Source organism: Salmo salar, chromosome ssa16 (genome assembly GCF_905237065.1).
Source record: "Salmo salar chromosome ssa16, Ssal_v3.1, whole genome shotgun sequence".
In the NCBI taxonomy this organism is placed as follows: domain Eukaryota; kingdom Metazoa; phylum Chordata; class Actinopteri; order Salmoniformes; family Salmonidae; genus Salmo; species Salmo salar.
The window spans coordinates 71,946,647-71,962,838 of NC_059457.1; the positions used below are offsets into that span (position 1 = coordinate 71,946,647).

Sequence of the window (16,192 nt, forward strand, 5' to 3'; positions counted from 1 at the left end):
ACGGGCAATTGTATCGGGACTCTAGAGTAACTCCCTGGCTATTTTAATTTAATGTTCCAATTTGAGTTTGTGTGTTGTAGTGTATCATGACAACTTCAACTATAACCAATACATGCTCTATTGATCTTCACTTGATAAGGAAAGGGTTGCATATAGCTCAGGTTAATGTATGTAGCCTTCCTAACAAACTACATGAGGTTTTTAATAATAGCCACACCATACCAAATCTTCACAAACATTTCTAAACTTTATTAGGGTAACATCAAAAGTAAGTCTAACCATTATTTATAGGGAAAGTATGAGCAGAAGAGCAAGTGTAAACCAGGGAAATAACGCACTACCCTCCCATGTGCCCAATAAAAAAAACACACAACCCTCCCCAAAGCAAAAAAAAAAATGTCTTTGACAACCCTACCTATTTGGACCACCACTCCCCCCAGTACATTTCGATCTGTCCCTAACTGGTCTTTTGACAAATCAGATCAGCTCTGAAAAAGATCTCACTGAAAAGATTAGAGGAAAAGATATCTGAATTGTGCTGCCTGTGTAAATGCAACTCAACCGGACCCAACCTGCACACGTTTGAATTTTGGACCCGGAACTGGTCTCGGGTAATCGTGTTCGGGTGGACCCATGAAGAGCTCTAATATGTAGTTAGTGGACTAAATCCGTAGTCAAGATACATCAGTTGACAGTTGAGTTTGGGAAAACACAAAGCTATGCTGCTACTGGTTAACTACTTTCCCACGGGCATTTATCGCGCCGTTTGCATGTGGAGTAGTTGGTTTAAAAAGCCTAATGATCCAGTCAAAAACACGCACATGTTTAAAAAAAGATTTGTATGGGTGGACTATTTTTGTAACTCTATATGTATTGGCTAGTTTCCTTATCAATCAAAGTTTAGCTTCACAATTTAGTCCTCTGATTGGTTTCAAACTTGTCAGTCAGGGACCTGTAGAATGTGGGAGGGAGTTTTTGACCGTGCGTGTAAACAGTTAGAGAGCATGATTTCCATTGGCTGGGAAATTCGCTCCGAGTGTGTTGATTGGCCATATTAGTGGAGGCAACTTAATAAGGGCGGTGCTAAAACGACATGGCGGCCATATTGAATTTCATATTGACAGTTCCAAAGATTTTGCAGCCGAGGCACAAGAAAGTGAAAGGTTTTAGTGGAATAATCAGCGATTTCAGGACATTTGTCCTTTTAACCTTTAATGGTTGTGTTGCAACCAAGACATGGACGAAGATGAACGACAGAGGAAACTAGATGCTGGAAGAGCAAAGGTCTGTAACGACTTATGGGTAATGCATCAAAGTAGCTATCTAGCCAACAAGTTAACCTAGCTAAATGTATCAGTGTCAGCAACATTGTCGTACAATAAAGTAATAGGTTGTAGTTGCTAGATATAGGGCCTTGAGTAAGTTCAAGTTTTAGCAACTAATTGAATCGCTAACAAAGCTAGCTAACTACATTACATGTAGCTATGGTTAGCCGAGTCTAAATTAGCTACAGTATAGTAACTAGCTAAACTCTTTGTTATTCATGAATTATAATGACCCAATTTGTGGCTTGCTAAAACAAATGTTGGTGTTCTACCGTTGACTCAACAACCCAGCTGACGTTATACTGCCTATTTGAGCTACCCTACAGTCTCATCTACTGTTGTAATAACTTACCTTGGTTAATGACTTAACTAAATGCACCCAGTGTACAACTGTTTATTAACGTAGTTAGCATTTGGCTAGTTGCAGTAGAAACGGTTTCTTATTCTGTTTGCTACCCAGCCCAAATATATTCCCCTTCTGTTTACTAATTAGTGTGGGCCGCTTACTGGGAGAGTATCATCCCTGCTTGACAAGTCGATGCAGGTGATGATGGCAGCCAGGATTTGGTTCGTCTGTGTATGTGGTTGCGTTTGAGATACACATTCTCTGCCCAATTCTACGCAGATGATCCGATATTTGCAATGCATGGACAGGTGTGAAACACTACCACTAAGGTTTAAAATCTCAAGACCAGGCAGGTCAATGTAATATAACGACCCTATAATCTGCGCAGACCTTACAGAAAATGTCTTGACCTGTCACCTGAGCATCAACCCTGCCATTCCCCACAACGGTGTCTATATCGCTCCGGGTATGACCTTTGCTTGGGGTGGCTTTCTCCCAACAGTTGTTGTTAATTTAGATTTGCATGTGCTATAGAATATGAGGAATCTGACAGGCTCACCAGAGTCTTGAAAGGATGTGTGATCTACCTATTTTTGGCACACTTCAAACCTGGGTGATGCTCACGCAGCAGGTGTTGGTATGATGACTTTGTTAACAGTACCTTAATTGATAAACCATTGTTATTATGACAGAAATCCACCAACATGCAGCGCAGCAGTTGGTAAGTGAAGTGAAGTGAGGGGTGGCATGGCTCTTGGGTTGTGGTGATCCTGAATATTGATCTAGAACAGGGGTGGCCAACCTTCCTCCAGGAGAGATACCGAGTATTATTCAGGCTTTTTGCACCAGCCCTGCTCCAACACACCTGATTCAGCTTATCAAGGTCCCGGTGAGCCGCTGATTAGCAGCAAAAAATCCTGTGGTAGCTCCAGCTCTGCATGCGGCGTTTTGGCCACCCCCTGGTCTATCTATGGGATCTATTGATCTGCTTTGGGATGTTGTTGACTCATCACTGTCTTGCGTATGTCTGTTTTTGTTTTCTGTTTTGTGGATGGGACCGATAGAAATGCACCACACAGGGACTTATGTTCTTTTATTTCCACATGATTGAAGTTGTCCCCCTAGACACTGATCCACAATCAGTCTTCAGTTGTCCCCCCCCCAATGGTTGAATTAGTGCACCTGATTTAACTTGACAACTAATCATCAAGCCCTCAATGAGATGAATGAGGTGTGTTTAAGGGCTACAACAAAACTGTGTACTGTTGGGGGTACTGGAGGACCAGGGTTGGGTAACACTGGTCTAAAATATTATAGAAAAAAGGGTGCACTTTCAGACAACAGAACACATTGGATCCCAGTAGGCCTTCTCTTGCAATTAGCGTCCCAACCCTCACATGGCACTTCTGAGGGAGCTAGTATGCCCTCAAATATAGCAACAGTATTAGAAAAGTTGAAAACAAATGGGCATGACATAGGTTACAGTAGGCTTTTTCATGCTGTACTGAATTGTGAAATTGTCAGTGAGCCACTTATGGCAGCTGTTGCTATGGTGACGTGCCATGTCTGCATCAGTTGTCTTTTGATTTGAAGTAAACCAAGCTCCGGTGTTCAGTTTGAACACACAGCCTACATACGTACACACACAGCTGCTGTCTGATAGTGTTAGTGTGTGGAGCAGCATGTTCGACTACAGCCAAGTCTCACTTTATCACAGTCAGACACAGGAGACTGAGGATTATGAGTGGGAGTAGAGTGGGTGTGTACAGTATCTGCTGAAAGCTGGGCGGACTTCAATCGAGTTGAACCGCCCACATGTAGAGATCAGGCATTGAAAAATGCACACACTCACACTCATGTGGGTCAGTAGCACTGCTCAATGCAACATGATTCCTGGGGCTGGACATGGCATGGGTTGTCTTATTACGGGTTTGCTTGGGATGGAACTAAACACGTGCTACCACATTGATACACACTTTGGGCTCGAGACAAAGCTCCTCCTGCGTTCTCTGCATTACACTGCCATCCCAACCCTCGACAGGAGGTTGAAGTGTCATATTGAGACTAGTGTGCTTCTCTGCCGTGTGTGTGTGTGTGTTATCTGTGTGGGATTGATAGATTGGTCTGATGGTTTGAAAAGGAGAGAGAGGCTGCGTGGGGGGGAGAGAGAGGGGCTGCGTGGGGGGGGAGAGGGGCTGCGTGGGGGGGGGAGAGGGGGCTGCGTGGGGGGGGAGAGGGGCTGCGTGGGGGGGGAGAGAGGGGCTGCGTGGGGGGGGAGAGAGGGGCTGCGTGGGGGGGAGAGAGAGGGGCTGCGTGGGGGGAGAGAGAGAGGGGCTGCGTGGGGGAGAGAGAGAGAGGCTGCGTGGGGGAGAGAGAGAGGCTGCGTGGGGGAGAGAAAGCGTCAGAGGTGGAGCATTATACGAGGGTCTCTGAACCACTGTAATCTGATTTAAGCTGCTTATAAGAGAGAGAGAGAGAGAGAGACGGGGATGTTGGACGAGATGCAAAGAGAGATTGGATGCACAATTACACTGACTGAATCAGTGCACATGGACTTCAAAATGTCAGGAGGTTTTTCCTATCGCTTTGTTAGGAACCTTGTTGTCCAGTGATAGTGGTTTTAGGAGATCCACAGAGCGATGCTGGGAGGTTGACTGTTGGGGTTGACTGTTGGGGTTGACTGTTGGGGTTGACTGTTGGGGTTGACTGTTAGGACTAAGTGGAGGTTGACTGCTTTGGACTGGCAATGTGCTGGGGCTTTCATTCTCTCTGCTGGTTCAATCAGGGATGTTACCTGAGTGCTGGGAAGATGATCTGAATCAAACTCTTGTTCTTGCTCATTGGGCGGATGAAAACCTTCACCCCTTAAACCTCTAGCCTTTTCTGACTTCTTAAATCACTGGGATGATTGATTGGAACTTTGGCCTTTTATTCCTTGATCGGAATGATGGATTTGAACTTTGATGGACTTTGGTGAACTCTAACCTCTGACTTCTAACCCCTAACATGCTGATAGTGTGGTGGTGTTCGGCCCTCCTGACCTACGTGTCCCTCTACCTCTCCCTGTCCTTCCTGCGTAGCTTGCTAGCTTCCGACAGAAAAGGGCAAAAGGCCACGATCAAGTCGCGCAGAAAAAGACGCAGAAGAGGAAGGGCCCGTCTCCAACGCAGAATGACGGCCCAGCGCAAGGTCGCCCCCTAGGGATGGACCTCCAGACAGACAGCAACGCCACACAGCAGGACCATGTGTGTAACCATGAGGTGAGCCTCTGGCTGAATGAATGAAAGCAATGTAAATATCCACACTGTTATCTAGGCTGACTGTATAGTTTAATGCAGCATTTCGATCATAAGGTCTTTGTCAGATTTTATTGTATGCCAATCCAATCCTAACTCTATGAGCATGTATCTCCATGGGTCAGAGCATGTCATTCGTTTCTCTGTGGAATCAAAATGAAAACGATTCACAAGACAGATTGGCTACGGTGTCTGACTCCATATGTCTCAACATATGGATGTCCACTCGGCAGCCTCCTATGCTTTAAGAACCCCTTCCCCCCCCAGTCCTCTAAACACGCACAAGGTAAAAATGGGTTGCTAAACACAAAGATGCTTGTGGTGGCTGGTTGTCATAGCAACATGAAAATAGATTATTGTGAACTCTATGTACAGGCTTTAAAGGGGAAGTCCACCTAATTGCATGGAAGTAATAAAGCAAGTGTGTTCAATGAGGTGTGTTTGTGCAATGCTAGAACAAAAGCCTGCACCATCTTGCGTCACCATATAGCTCTCAATGGCTAAGATAGTCACGCTGCTTTAAAGGTATAGTTCACCCAAATGATCAAGCTTGTCTGATTTTATAGATAACCAAGCAATTAGTCTATGAATATGTGCAATATGACTAGGTTTACTTACCCCAAACTTTTTTTTAACCCTTAAGGAATCACAATGTTTTGGGGAGACAGATCAGAGCCATCTTCCAGAGGTCCAGTGGAGCCAGGGGCACTTGGAGCAACACCATCCCCAGGAGGGAAGCCATGCCCTGGGGAGGCAGGCGGTCAGTGGGCATCCTGAGGAGATGGAGGTTGTGGGAGAGGAGGTCCTAGTGGTTCGCACTGGAAAAGATCAACTCAAGGTACTGAACTGTACCTACACACACGGTATATTGAAGCAATAAGGCCCGAGGAGGTGTGGTATATGGCCAATATACCATGGCTAAGGATACAGTGCTTGGATACAAATCCCCAAGGTGCCTTATTGCAATTATAAACTGGTTACCAACGTAATTAGACTAGTAAAACGTTTAAAAAAATGGTTGTACATATGCTTTACGGTCTGATATACCACGTCTTTAAGACAATCAACATTCAGTCTTTGTCTATGAATTAGGAAATATGGAAAGCTTTTCCTATTGTAGGGGATGGATGGGAGAGAAACATCTTGAGTTCTATTTTCATTATTGCTGGAGAAATGACAATCGTGTTCTAAATATGTACCAGGAGAAATGGGGTAGATGTGTGTTCATATGCATGCCCTGCAACAAAAGTTACACACACTTCACTTGTGTGTTGTACCTCTTTTCCCTCCTTCAGGGAACAGTAGTTATATTCATAACTTTATGGTTAGATGCACTTGTTTGACACACACCAAACACACACATACACACCACTCCTAACTGGGTTGGGTATTTTTTCGTTTGGATTAATTTGTTCTCATGCTTTTTTACCCATAAGAACCCGGGGCTGCTTCTGAATAATTAAACATAGAGTGCCTTCAGAAAGTATTCAAACCCCTTGAGTTATTCCACATTTTGTCACAGCCTGAATTCAAAATGGATTAAATAGATTATTTTTCTCACCCATCTAAACACGATACCCCATAATGACTAAGTGAGAAAATGTTTTTAGAAGCGTTAGCAAATTTCTTGAAAATGTAATATAGTAATATCTCATTTACATAGGTATTCACATCCCTGAGTCAATATGTAAGTCTCTAAGAGCTTTACACACCTGGATTGTACAATATTTGCCTATTATTCTTTTCAAAATTCTTCAAGCTGTGTCAAATTGGTTGCTAGAAAACCATTTAAGTCTTGCCATAGATTTTCAAACAGATTTAACTTGGTAAGCAACTCCAGTGTAGATTTGGCCTTGTGTTTTAGGTTATTGTCCTGCTGAAAGATGAATTCATATCTCAGTGTCTGGTGGAAAGCAAACTGAACCAGGTTTTCCTCTAGAATTTTGCCTGTGCTTAACTCCATTCCATGTATTTATTTTTTTTATCCTGGAAAAACTCTCCAGTCCTTAATGATTACATACCCATAACATGATGCAGCCACCACTATGTAGGAGTGGTACTCAGTAATCTGTTGTATTGGATTTGCCCCAAATATAACACTTTGTATTCAGGACAAGAATTTAATTGCTTTGCAACATTATTTGCTGTGTTATTTTAGTGCCTTGTTGCAAACAGGATTTGGAGTATTTTTGGGTACATATTTTTGGATTCCTTTCGCTCTGTCAATTAGATTAGTATTGTGAAGTAACTAAATCTACAATCCTACATTTCCCCTATCACAGCCATTACTCTCTACCAATAGGTGTCCTTCTTTGTGAGACATTGGAAAACCTCCGTGGTCATTGTGGTTGAATCTGTGCTTGTAATTCACTACTCATCTGAGGGACCTTAGAGTTAATTATGTGTGTGGCAAAGAGATGAGGTAGTCATTTAAAAAAATTATGTTAAACACATTGGAAACAGTGAGTTAATGCAACTTATTATGTGAGTTAAGCAAATCTTTACTTATGAACTTATTTAGGCTTGCCATAACAAAGTGGTTGAATACTTATTGACTTAAGACATTTCAGCTTTTCATTTGTAAAAATGTAGAAAAACATAATTCCACTTCGACATTATGGGGTGTTGTGTGTAGGCCAGTGATGACAAATCTCAATATAATCAATTTTCAGGCTGTAACGCAACAACCAAGTCTAGTGAATACTTGTGAAGGTACATCTTTCTCATCCATGCTTCTTTCTCTGCTCCCGCCCTAACTTCCTCCCTCCCCATTTCTCCCAATTTCCCTCTCCGCTCTCTCTCTCTCCCGCTCTCTCTCTCTCTCCCGCTCTCTCTCTCTCTCTCTCGCTCGCTCGGCTATACTTTGCATTCCCCTTGCAATCATATTTGGCATTTAGCAGACACTTTTAATCCAAAGTGATCAGAATAAAATGTAATAAAGTAAGGTGTTTTACGTCTGTGTGCGCATACGCGTCTCTCTCTCTGTGTCTCTGTGTGTCTGTGTCTGGCTGTGTGTCTCTCTGTGTCTGGCTGTGTGTCTCTCTGTGTCTGGCTGTGTGTCTCTCTGTCTGGCTGTGGGTCTCTCTGTCTGGCTGTGTGTCTCTCTGTGTCTGGCTGTGTGTCGGGCTGTGTGTCGGGCTGTGTGTCGGGCTGTGTGTCTGGCTGTGTGTCTGGCTGTGTGTCTGTCTGTGTGTCTGGCTGTGTGTCTGTCTGTCTCTGTGTCTGTCTGTGTCTCTCTGTGTCTGTCTCTCTGTGTCTCTCTGTGTCTGTGTGTCTGTCTGTCTGTGTGTCTGTGTGTCTGTGTGTCTGCAGCAGTTACAGGCAGCAGTAGAGAAATGTAATGAGATCATCAGCAGACTGAGCTGTAACCTGCAGGAGGCGCTGGAGAGCAGAGACCAGGTACAGCAGGAGGCCTCCTCCCTCACTGGACAGATACAGGCCCTGAAGATGCAGCTACAGCAGGTACACGCTCACACACACACTTCAAAAAGTCATTTAAAAAAAAAAAACAAGTACAGTACACATGATTGTGATTGACAAAATTAATGAAATAATGAATGTATGCTCTTCGATGTCCCTGTTGTCTTTTCCAGACCTCTCAGTCCTTTCGCTCCAGGACCCAGTGGGGCTCGGAGCTCTCCCTAGCCCAGCGGCAGGCCTCCCGGCCTGGCCACAGCTCCCACGACCCTCCCTCACTCCCCAACCACCTGGAGGTCCCAGTAACAGAACCAGGGAACCAAATACGCCCACTCAGAATGGACCATGAACAGACTGGAGCTGGGTGTGCGAGCCCAGAACAATGTATTGATCCTGAGATGGATGTACCGATGCACACATTGAGGAGAGAGCTGCTAGAGGAGAGGGAGAAAAAACAGCTCATTCTTTCCCAACTAGAAGAGGAGAGGAAAGGGAGGGAGGAGGAGAGGCGAGAGATCCACCAGTACAAGGAGGAGAAGGAGGTGTTGAATAGGGAATTGCAGGAGCTAAGGAGGAGACTGGAGGAGGAGAGGGAGAGAAGGAACGAGAGGGAGGATGAGCGAGAGATCAGGGAAAGACAGGAAGAGGAGAAGACGAGACTTGGAGAGGTGCAGAGAGTCCGACAGCTGTTGGGGGAGAGAGGGAGAACGAGAGAGGAGTTGGGATTCAAGGCTTCTAAAGACAAACTTAACCAGGCAAAGGCTAGTGTGGAGGAGGATGGCGAGAGGGAGGAGGAGTGCCTTCTGGACCTGTCCCTCCCCACTGATGGCACCCCATTGTTGGAGTGCTACCTGTCCTCGGCCCTCCCCTCACACACACACTTGTCCTGGGCCAATGAAACTCTGGAGGAGTGCAGCCTTCTGGAACAGCACAACCTGCTGGACAACTCTGGCAGCTACAGGTCAGAGGGAAATGACTGTTTTTGCCCTTATGGTGGATTCCCCCCCCATACAAATCACATCTCCTAATCGCTCTCATTTCAGTTCTCTCATCCCTCTCTCCTTCCATTCCACCACAGGTTTGAGATGGACAGTGACATCATCAGCGGTGGTGACCAATCCCAGCTGTCCTTTTCGCAGGAAGAACAAACTCACTTTTATGTCCCACAATCCACTGCACAGTCCCCCCACCCCGACCCTGAGAACGAAACCTTGCCCTCTTTCACCTCCCAGTGGCGGAACGACCCCCTCTCTGTCTCACGAGACGCCAGCGAGACCTCTGAGAGACTCAGTGAGACATGGGAGAGTCAGGAGGTCTCAGACCTGGGCAAGGAGCTGCTCATCCAGCAGTGTGGCGACCTCAGGGAGGAGGTGGCTCTGAGGGAGAGGGAGAAGGAGTTGGTGATGGAGGAGTTGAGGAGGAGCGCTGAGGAGCTGGAGGAGGCCAGGGCCAGGTGAGTGTGTTATAGTGTGTAACTGTCTACCATATCTTTGTGTTGGAGAACTTACAGCTCATGTTCATGGTGTGTGTGTGTGTAGGTGGGCCCAGGTCTCCGAGGAGCTGCAGGAGGCGCACTGGGAGCTTGAGGAGGAGCGAGAGAAGAGGAGGAGAGCTGAGGAGGAGGTCAGCCTGAAAACACACGAGGAGGACAATCTGAAGAACAGACTCTGCACCTTAACGGAGGAGAGAGAGAAAGAGATGGAGAGACTCAACTCCTCTCCTCTCCTAGAGGAGGAGGGAGGTACCCTCCTCCCCAGCCAGGAACGAGTGATGGAACAGCTAAAAGCGGAGAAATCTCTCCTCCTCGCTCGTCTTAAACAGCAGGAAGAGCTGCTCTCCTCTGTCCGGTTGGAGAAAGGAAGCAACAAGGAGAAAGAGGGGGAGCTGAGGGAGGTGGAGGAGGAGAAGAAGAGTGTCCTCCTCTCCAGGTTGAAGCAGCAGGAGCAACTGGTCTCCTCTCTGCAGGAGGTGAAACAGGCAGGAGACTCTGTCTCCTCTGAAGTCCAGGCTCTGTTTGGACGACAGCTGCAGTCACTACAGGTAGCTAGGAGCTTTCTTCTTCCTCTTTTTCACCTTTTCCTCTCTTCCTCTGTCTCCTCCCCTCTTCCTCCCTCTCACTCTTGTTTCTCCTCATCTTCCACTCGCTAATCCTGGTGTTTTTCTCTCCCTCTAATGGATTTGATTGGTTCTAATTGGGTACAAGATAATAACCTAGCCTCTCCTCTCCAGACCCATCGTGACCCGCTTCTAGCCCTGCTGGAAGAAACGAAATCCAGGCACAAAACCACCACCACCCTCCTCGGTCAGAAAACCCTGGAGCTCGACACTGCTCAGAAAGAGATGGACCGAGTCCAGAAGGAGGCGGAGACAGCGAGGCAGGAGGCGGAGGAGAGGGAGAGGAGGATAGAGCAGACAGAGAGGGAGAAAACGGAGGTAGAGTTTGAGTTGCTGTGTCTGAGACAGAATCTGTGGAACCTGGAGGAGCTGCAGGCCCAGGGAGCGAGGGAGAGGGAGGAGGGCAGAAGGAGAGAGGAGGAGATGGACAGAACCATGCGGAGGATGGAGAAGGTGATGGTGGAGGAGCTGGAGGAGTTCCAGAGACAGCTCCGAGCCAAGGCGGAAGAGGTGAGGAGGAGTAGGATGGTTGTGATGAGGAGGATGATGATGATGATTAGACTATGATATGAATTTGAACCTGTTCAGGAAGTACTGAACAGACATGATATGAATTCTCTTTTTCAGGTGGAGGAGGAGAGGGAGAAGTGGGAGGAGGAGAGGCAGGAGAAGGACGAGGAGGTGCAGGGGGTGAGACGCCTGCTGGAGGAGCAGCGGAGGGAGAGGGAGCAGGAGGTGAAAGCACTCCTTGAGCAGCAGATGCGGTCTGTGGAGGAGGCCACAGAGGGACTGAGAAGATCTCACAGTGAGGATGTGCAGGAGCTGCAGGAGAAACACCAGGAGGAGGTGTCTGAGCTGAGCGGCCGTCTGGAGAGAGAGCTGTGTGAGCAGAGACACAGTCTGGAGGAGGAGCAGAAGAGACAGATCAGCCTTATCAAACAGGTACACACACACACACACACACACACACCACAACAACCTATACGCATACCTGTGTGCTGCTAGTCATCCACCCTATCATCTCTTGTTTTCTGTCTCCAGGTGAACGAGAGAGAAAACCAGAGGATGCTGTCGGAGATGATGTCACAGCAGAGGGAGGAGCTTAGCCGTTTGGAGGCAGAGCTATCAGGGGAACAGAGAGAGAGCGCTGCCTCCAGGCTATCAGGGGAACAGAGAGAGAGCCTGGAGGCAGAGCTATCAGGGGAACAGAGAGAGAGCCTGGAGGCAGAGCTATCAGGGGAACAGAGAGAGAGCCTGGAGGCAGCCCACCAAGCAGAACTACTACAGATACAGGTACACACACACACACAACCACCCCTACCAGGTTTTCCGTTAGCTGGTAATAGCTGGCCAGTTGTCCCAAAAAATAAATAATAATCCCATTGCAAAATAATTATTTTTACCATATTCATTGATGGAAATACCAGACTATTTAGTGAAATTCAATTAGTGCGCGTGTATTTTCGTTGGTCGTTATGTTTATCACACACGCACAGCATACAGATACAGAACCTAATATGAGCGGAAAATCTGTCAGTGGCGAGCTGCTGCTACAGGTCCTCAAACAGCTCATTCCTTCCTGCTGGAGTGAAACATGCTTTTATAAGCCCAATCATTGCGTGTTAAACGTTTTGATGGCCACGATTTTAAAAAGAGCTATTGTAATTTCTCTACTGGTAATTGTAGCTCGCTTCCCATTCGCCATTCAAGTACAATAGTAGGCAGGCTTCAATCCATCACATTCCACTTTACAATGAGCTGGAGGCAGTTTGCATTTGGAGAAAATATTGTTAGTAGTTTGAAACCTGAACGTTTTACTTCATTTTATGAGGCATGTCTTGCATTGCTTCAAAGTAGAATCCGACCATAGAAACGTGGAGGCCATTATTTTACGAAGACTTCCATATGCCATTGAAACCAGAAGCCTATTTCTTTTTTACATGTTCTATTGGTTCTCAAATCAACTTTATTTCATTGTCCAGTAGCCAAAGGCACAATCCTAGTCATATTAGCAACCCATGCTAGTTGCTGCATCTTTAGATCTCCTCTCTTTCTAAATTTTGAACAGATATTTTCATCTGTCACATGAAACTGTTTGCATTTTGCGGTGTGCTTTTGACAACTGTGTTCCCCTGCTAATTGCATTATGGAACAAACATGCGTATCCTACTGCTTTGGTGCGTTGCTGCACTTATAATCTGAATAAATAATAGTTTATTCAAATGTTATGCTAAATGTTCAGATCTGTTGCATTGGCCTCATTGCTTTTTAACGTTTATTTTTATGTCGCTTAGCCTACTGGTTGTATGAATTTGGGATCTATCATCCCACAACTGTCCCAGAGTCTGCTTGGAATAGTATTTTTCTTTCTCCCACAGAACGACTAGCTGACCAATAGAATATCTTAACTTTTATGGTCAAGATTTACATACGCTAGTGATTTTGCTCTTCGTTACTCGTCTTGTTGGCTGAGGAATTGTAATTGTGACAGGTAATCTAACATCTCCAAAGTGCTCATCGGTTTTCGGTAAGGATGCATGTCGTTGCATCGTCAAGTTGCATGTTCTGTTAAAGCTGCAATATGTAACTTTTTGGGAGACCCGACCAAATTCTCATAGAAATGTGTGTTAGAGATCTGTCATTGTCATTGAAAGCAAGTCTAAGAAGTGGTAGAGCTGTTTTATTTGCGGTATTTCTATGCTTCCCATTAAGATATTTCACAGTGGTTTAGCTGGTACAATGATGCTCTACACTTTTCTTGCTTTGTTACATAAACTGAAATTAAGAAAACTATTTGAATTTTAGCAACCAGGAAATGGCAGAGCGATCTTTAAAATGAATAACCATAATCTAAATGTGTTTTCTGTCATTCTGAGCATCGTGGGTGTACGCCTTAATTAGGTCACGCACCCAATGCATATGGGTCAGGTAAATTTCTCATGTGTTTGTTAAATTAAAATGCTTCCTTCAAATGTCCGGCGTCACATTTTCCTAATGGAAACCCTGCCCCCTACCTACCTCTCTTTTTTAATTTTTATCTATCGCTCTATAGAGCCAACAGGCCCTGGAGCTGGAGGCGCTGCGTCTGAGCCTGACCAACCACCAAATGACCCAGCTAGAGCTCTCCCAGGCCAACCTGCAGCGGGAGCGGGAGGCCTCTCTAAGCGAGCTCCAGGCTTCCCTCAGGGAGAAGTGGGCCCAGGAGAGGGCCGTGCTGCAGGCCAGACAGCAGTTTGAAGTGGAGAGGCTGAGAGCTGAGAGTGAGGAGAGGATCCAGCGAGAGCAGCAGGAGTATCACAGGAACATGGGTGAGGATGATGGTAGTAGAGTAGGGCCTTCTCACTCAGATGCTCCAATGCATAGCTCTGTTAAACAAATGGACCTTCATCTGACCTGATCGAGTAAACTGTCATTGGTGACCATGTTTGTCGTTGTGTGTGTAGATGCTTTGAGGCAGGAGTGTGAGAGTCGTCTCTCCCAGGAGAGAGTGTCCATGGAGGAGCGGCAGGCTGCAGAAATAGTGGCCTTGAGGTCCCGGTGGCAGCAGGAGTCAGAGAAGGCCCAGTCAGAGCTCCAGACACAGCTGTCAGAGGCTCGGGTAGCACTCTCCTCTACCCAGGCAGCCTTCACCCAGACTGGTGCAGATCTGTCCGAGGCCGGGGCTAGCCTGGAGGAGCTCCAGAGGCTGGAGGGGGAGCTGAGCCAAGCCTGGACCGACAGGGACGCTGCTGCCCGTGAGTCAACTCATAACTGTTATTGAGTTTGTCCATATATGGTAAGCATGTTATAAACACCTGATAAGGATGTTATGAATGTGTTATTGATTTTGTCCATATGTTGTAAGGATGTTATAAACACGTGATAAGGATGTTATGAATGTGTTACTGCTACTCTCCAGGCGCAATAGAGAATCTGGTGTCCAGATATCAAGTGCTGCTGCAGGAGAGAGAGGAGAAAACACGGCAGCTACAGCAGGAGGTGAACACACACTTCTGTTTCTGAGATTTGCTTTATGCTTTGGATGCTGCCTTTCCTAAACTCTCTCTCTCCCCCGTCTTCTAGGTGTGTCGTCTGCATGGGGAGCAGGTGACTCTGAGACAGACTTGTGACCAGGAGGTCTCTCAGCTCTGTGCTCAGCTAGACAACACGAGGACCAGCCGCCAGGAACTGGGAGGTGAGTACACACACACACACACACACACACACACTCTGGACCTATGCTAGAACATCATTTGTTAAGTAATGCAAATTGGTTTGATTGGTCAACCAACAGAATTTCAGATACCTTCTCATTTTCCCTCGCCTCTCTCTCCAGAGTTGAAGGACCAGCTGCTCGCTCGTTCGTCGCGGGTGGATGACATCGGGCGTCTGAAGGCGGAGTTTAACGAGCAGAGGCGGGAGATCAATGAGCAGAACGAGGTCGAGCTTGAGAACCTGAAGAGGTACACGCGCACACACACACCTATGCAGCTGAATGTGATCTACACACACCTATACAGGTAGGTACATGCACAAGGTATACAAGTGAACACACACTAATGTAAACCCATGCAAGTGAACACACACTTACACCCCATGAATGTGTACCCGGTCAGGTACTTTGAGCAGCGTCTGCGAGTAGCAGAGGAGAGCTACCGGGAGGAGAGAGCCCTGCTGCAGCTGAGACTGGTGGAGGGAGCCCTGGAGGACTCTGTACTCAAGACCCAGGATGCTAGGTATGCTAATGCTAGTAGGCCTCGCTCGGCTAATCTTCCCACCAGCCGCCAATTACACACAATCTATAAGCCTGGGCCAGTGGTGGGCCATCTTACTGACCGCTGTCGTGTGTGTGTGTGTGTGTGTGTGTAGTTTCCTGTCTGAAAGGAGAGGGGAGGAGGAGAGGAACGATGTTCTGGCTGAGATCACACTGAAACTGGAGAAACACCAGGAGGCGTTTGACAAGCTGCGTATCCAGTTGGAGGAGAGACACACTCAGGAACTGTCTAACCAACGGTCCTCTATGGCCCTGTCCTACAGAGAGGAGCTGCTACAGGTACACACACCAGGGTTTTACCGTTAACTTGTAATAGCCCGTTTTTGCCCCCCCCAAAAAACATAATGGTAAGCAGATATATAAAATTGGCCTCGGCCAATTGTCTCGGAGAAATAAATAAATCCCACAGCCCAAAATGCCGGTATTCATCGATTGAAACATCTGTGGATGTAGCGCGAGAGCTGCTGCTACAGATCATCAAACCGCTCGTTTATTACCGGTGGAGTGAAATGTGCTTTTATAAACCCAATCATTGTGCAACAGTTTTTAATGCAGTTTTGATGGCCACGATTTAAAAATAGCTTATTATTTATCATCTGGTAGTTGAAGCACGCTTCCCATTCACCATTCAAGTGCATAGGCAACTAGGCAGGCATCAGTGTGTCACACACCACTTTGAGATGCGCTGGAGGCAGTATGCAGTTTTCAAACCTAATTGTTTGAAACTACATATTATTACGCATGTTTTACCTTGCTTCAAATTAGTATAGCCAAAATCCAACCAAATGTGCTTGCAATTATTTTATAAAGACTTCCATATGCAATTGAAACCAGAAGCCTATTTCTCTTATGTTGGTTTTCAAATCAACATTCATTGTCCAGTAGCCAAAGGCACAATCCTAGTCATATTAGCAACCCATGCTAGTTGCTGCATCTTTAG

General features: G+C 46.4%; 1 protein-coding gene across 11 annotated transcripts in view; it reads left to right on the forward strand.

Annotated features, from left to right (window-relative positions):
• The first annotated feature begins 1,117 nt into the window (after positions 1 to 1,117).
• Positions 1,118 to 16,192, forward strand: part of LOC106574571 (pericentrin) — a 47,996-nt gene continuing 32,921 nt past the window's right edge. For 6 of the 11 annotated variants that reach the window (XR_006759812.1, XM_045697686.1, XM_045697687.1 and 3 more), the window contains exons 1-17: positions 1,118 to 1,284; positions 4,752 to 4,931; positions 5,611 to 5,805; positions 8,280 to 8,429; positions 8,561 to 9,345; positions 9,463 to 9,837; positions 9,923 to 10,424; positions 10,614 to 11,009; positions 11,127 to 11,441; positions 11,541 to 11,792; positions 13,552 to 13,807; positions 13,943 to 14,233; positions 14,398 to 14,477; positions 14,562 to 14,673; positions 14,815 to 14,998; positions 15,095 to 15,214; positions 15,348 to 15,531. Coding sequence is in view for 10 of the 11 variants with exons in the window: in XM_045697686.1 (XP_045553642.1) it covers positions 1,237 to 1,284; positions 4,752 to 4,931; positions 5,611 to 5,805; positions 8,280 to 8,429; positions 8,561 to 9,345; positions 9,463 to 9,837; positions 9,923 to 10,424; positions 10,614 to 11,009; positions 11,127 to 11,441; positions 11,541 to 11,792; positions 13,552 to 13,807; positions 13,943 to 14,233; positions 14,398 to 14,477; positions 14,562 to 14,673; positions 14,815 to 14,998; positions 15,095 to 15,214; positions 15,348 to 15,531 (4,425 nt within the window). In the remaining variant the exon portion in view is untranslated. Of the gene's footprint in view, positions 1,285 to 2,341; positions 2,393 to 4,751; positions 4,932 to 5,610; positions 5,806 to 8,279; positions 8,430 to 8,560; positions 9,346 to 9,462; positions 9,838 to 9,922; positions 10,425 to 10,613; positions 11,010 to 11,126; positions 11,442 to 11,540; positions 11,793 to 13,551; positions 13,808 to 13,942; positions 14,234 to 14,397; positions 14,478 to 14,561; positions 14,674 to 14,814; positions 14,999 to 15,094; positions 15,215 to 15,347; positions 15,532 to 16,192 lie in introns of those variants that run through there. The other 5 variants (XM_045697691.1, XM_045697695.1, XM_045697692.1 and 2 more) reach the window with 4 other exon arrangements.